General features: G+C 39.6%; 1 protein-coding gene across 1 annotated transcript in view; it reads left to right on the top strand.

The window, feature by feature from the left end:
* Positions 1–1,071: 1,071 nt before the first annotated feature.
* EMH_0069000 (uncharacterized protein) overlaps positions 1,072–2,089 on the top strand; it is a gene marked incomplete at both ends in the record, with an annotated part of 2,295 nt that continues 1,277 nt past the window's right edge. Inside the window, 3 exons of the mRNA XM_013498821.1 lie at positions 1,072–1,147; positions 1,359–1,428; positions 1,803–1,917. Of these exons, the coding sequence (XP_013354275.1) occupies positions 1,072–1,147; positions 1,359–1,428; positions 1,803–1,917 (261 nt within the window). The remainder of the gene's footprint in view (positions 1,148–1,358; positions 1,429–1,802; positions 1,918–2,089) is intronic.

Here is a 2,089-nt window from a genome sequence, read left to right as displayed (position 1 = left end):
AGCTTAGTCGGTAGAGCATTCGCTTAGTAAGCGAAAGGTCGCCGGTTCGATTCCGGCAGGAGGCTCTTTTGTTTAATTACTTCGTTTAATTAATTATAAAATATAATTCTTAAATGTTATGGTTTTTGTATTTTTCTGCTGCTGCTGTTTCTCATTCTTTTGTACAGGAATAACATTGTTGTATGGAGACAAATACAGTAGGAAGATCAGAGCGATGCGTAAAGAAGACACCGGAGTTGATATGCATGGGGGCTGAGTATCGTTCTCAGCCTGTAAGATAAAGAGTATATGATTTTATTAATGTTATTTTACATTTAATTTTGTATTTCATCATATAATTATGTATTGTATCATATATTAATCATAAATTTGCGTAGAGCAAAAAGAGCCTCCTGCCGGAATCGAACCGGCGACCTTTCGCTTACTAAGCGAATGCTCTACCGACTAAGCTAAGAAGGCGTTGGTCGTCAGTGGCTGTCTCTCCAGTACAGATGATGAAGGAATATAAATGTTTTTAGTTTTCACTTTTTATTCCTTTTTATTTCTTGTTTTTAAATAAATCTTTGTTTTCAGCGCTAGTGTTGTCGTTCGCTTCAGCTGTGTCGTTTCTCGCCCGCCAAGGGAACTGCCTACTCCTTCACTTTTCTAGGTTTCTACCTGCTCTTGTATTCCGTTTTTAAATGTTTTTTTAAAAATAATATATAAAAATAAAATTCAGCAGCTAACACATTTTGGGGTGTGTTTCTTTGGTGGGGTTGTTCTCATTGAAGGCCGGACAGTCCCGGGTCACTCATCGCTCTCATTATCATTTCAAATTCAGTAATAGAACCAGAAATATATTTTTCAATCCATTTTTTAATATGTTTTCTTTTAATTATAATCGTGTAGCAACGTTTCTTTAGAGCATTTCTAGTGCAGTTTGCCGCTGCTCAGGCGTTTCATTGTATGAACCCTGTTCAGCTTCACTTGTTTCATTCTCTTCTCTTTTAAGCCTACACACAAGCACAAGCTGTGTTGTTGTTGAGTGTACACTCAACAAATAAACTTCTTTTTCGTTTCTTCTTGAACAAGATGAAGATGCGTTGGCCCTTTGACCGGTTCGACGGCGCAGTGTGCAAGGCGAGCTTGAAGATGGCGATCAGCCGGGGTAATAACAATAATAATTACTACTATTATAGCATTTAATGCTGCTACAGAAAAACCCTAGAAGGCTCTCTGCCTCAGAAGAATACGAGTCGGGGAGCAGCAGAACCAGAGACCAACACAGCCGCTTGTACTACCCTCTTCATCCTTTTACTCCTCTTTGCTGCATAATTCATTTACTCGAATTAAAGAATATTCTGTTGTTTATCGTGCAGCCCGCATGCGCACCAACAGATTGCAAAATTCCATTCGACTTCAACGCAAGGAAATCGCTGGTTTCCTTCGGTATGCGTTTCTTCCCTTTCTCTTCTTGCGCAAAGAAAGCGTACTTCTGCATATATCCTGATGGCTGACATGTCATGAAATGTACATCTGTATGATATATACATCATCAGTAATGTATTTATCCAATAAACATACCATAGTTTATGTATTTACATTCGTAGTCAAAGCCTGCGTTAAATGCAGGAAACACTGGAGGATAATTTTTTATATACATTATGTTTATCATTAATATATTATGATATTATAACTTCATTTCCTGCTATCGAACATTGATTCTCTGCCATGTTGATGTTCATTTTTAGATAACTGGAGAGGACACACTGCATTTTACTGTGTATTTCACTGTTGCTGTTTTTTTGTGGTTGTGCTGATAGAGAGGGAAGGGAAGAGGCGGCGAGGCTGAAAGGGGAACACCTGCTCCGCGAATACAAATTAGAGAGGGCTATGGAGATCCTTGTGACTGTCTGTGAACTCCTCATTTCAAGACTCGTAGGCAGACAGTGCATTCAGACACCCCTCAATCAGATACATGTTTTTCCTCCTTTGTTTTGTTGCATATCTTTGCAAGCCAAGCACAAGATCAGATCCACCTCTCTCCCCCTCCCAACGTATACGGGAGGGGCCCCTTCCAAATGTCGAGAAGGGGCCCCCCTGTGTTTCC

This window comes from Eimeria mitis, genomic scaffold, assembly GCF_000499745.2.
Source record: "Eimeria mitis Houghton genomic scaffold, Emh_scaff3735, whole genome shotgun sequence".
NCBI classification, from domain to species: Eukaryota; Apicomplexa; class Conoidasida; order Eucoccidiorida; family Eimeriidae; genus Eimeria; species Eimeria mitis.
This window is presented reverse-complemented; position numbering and strand designations above follow the sequence as displayed.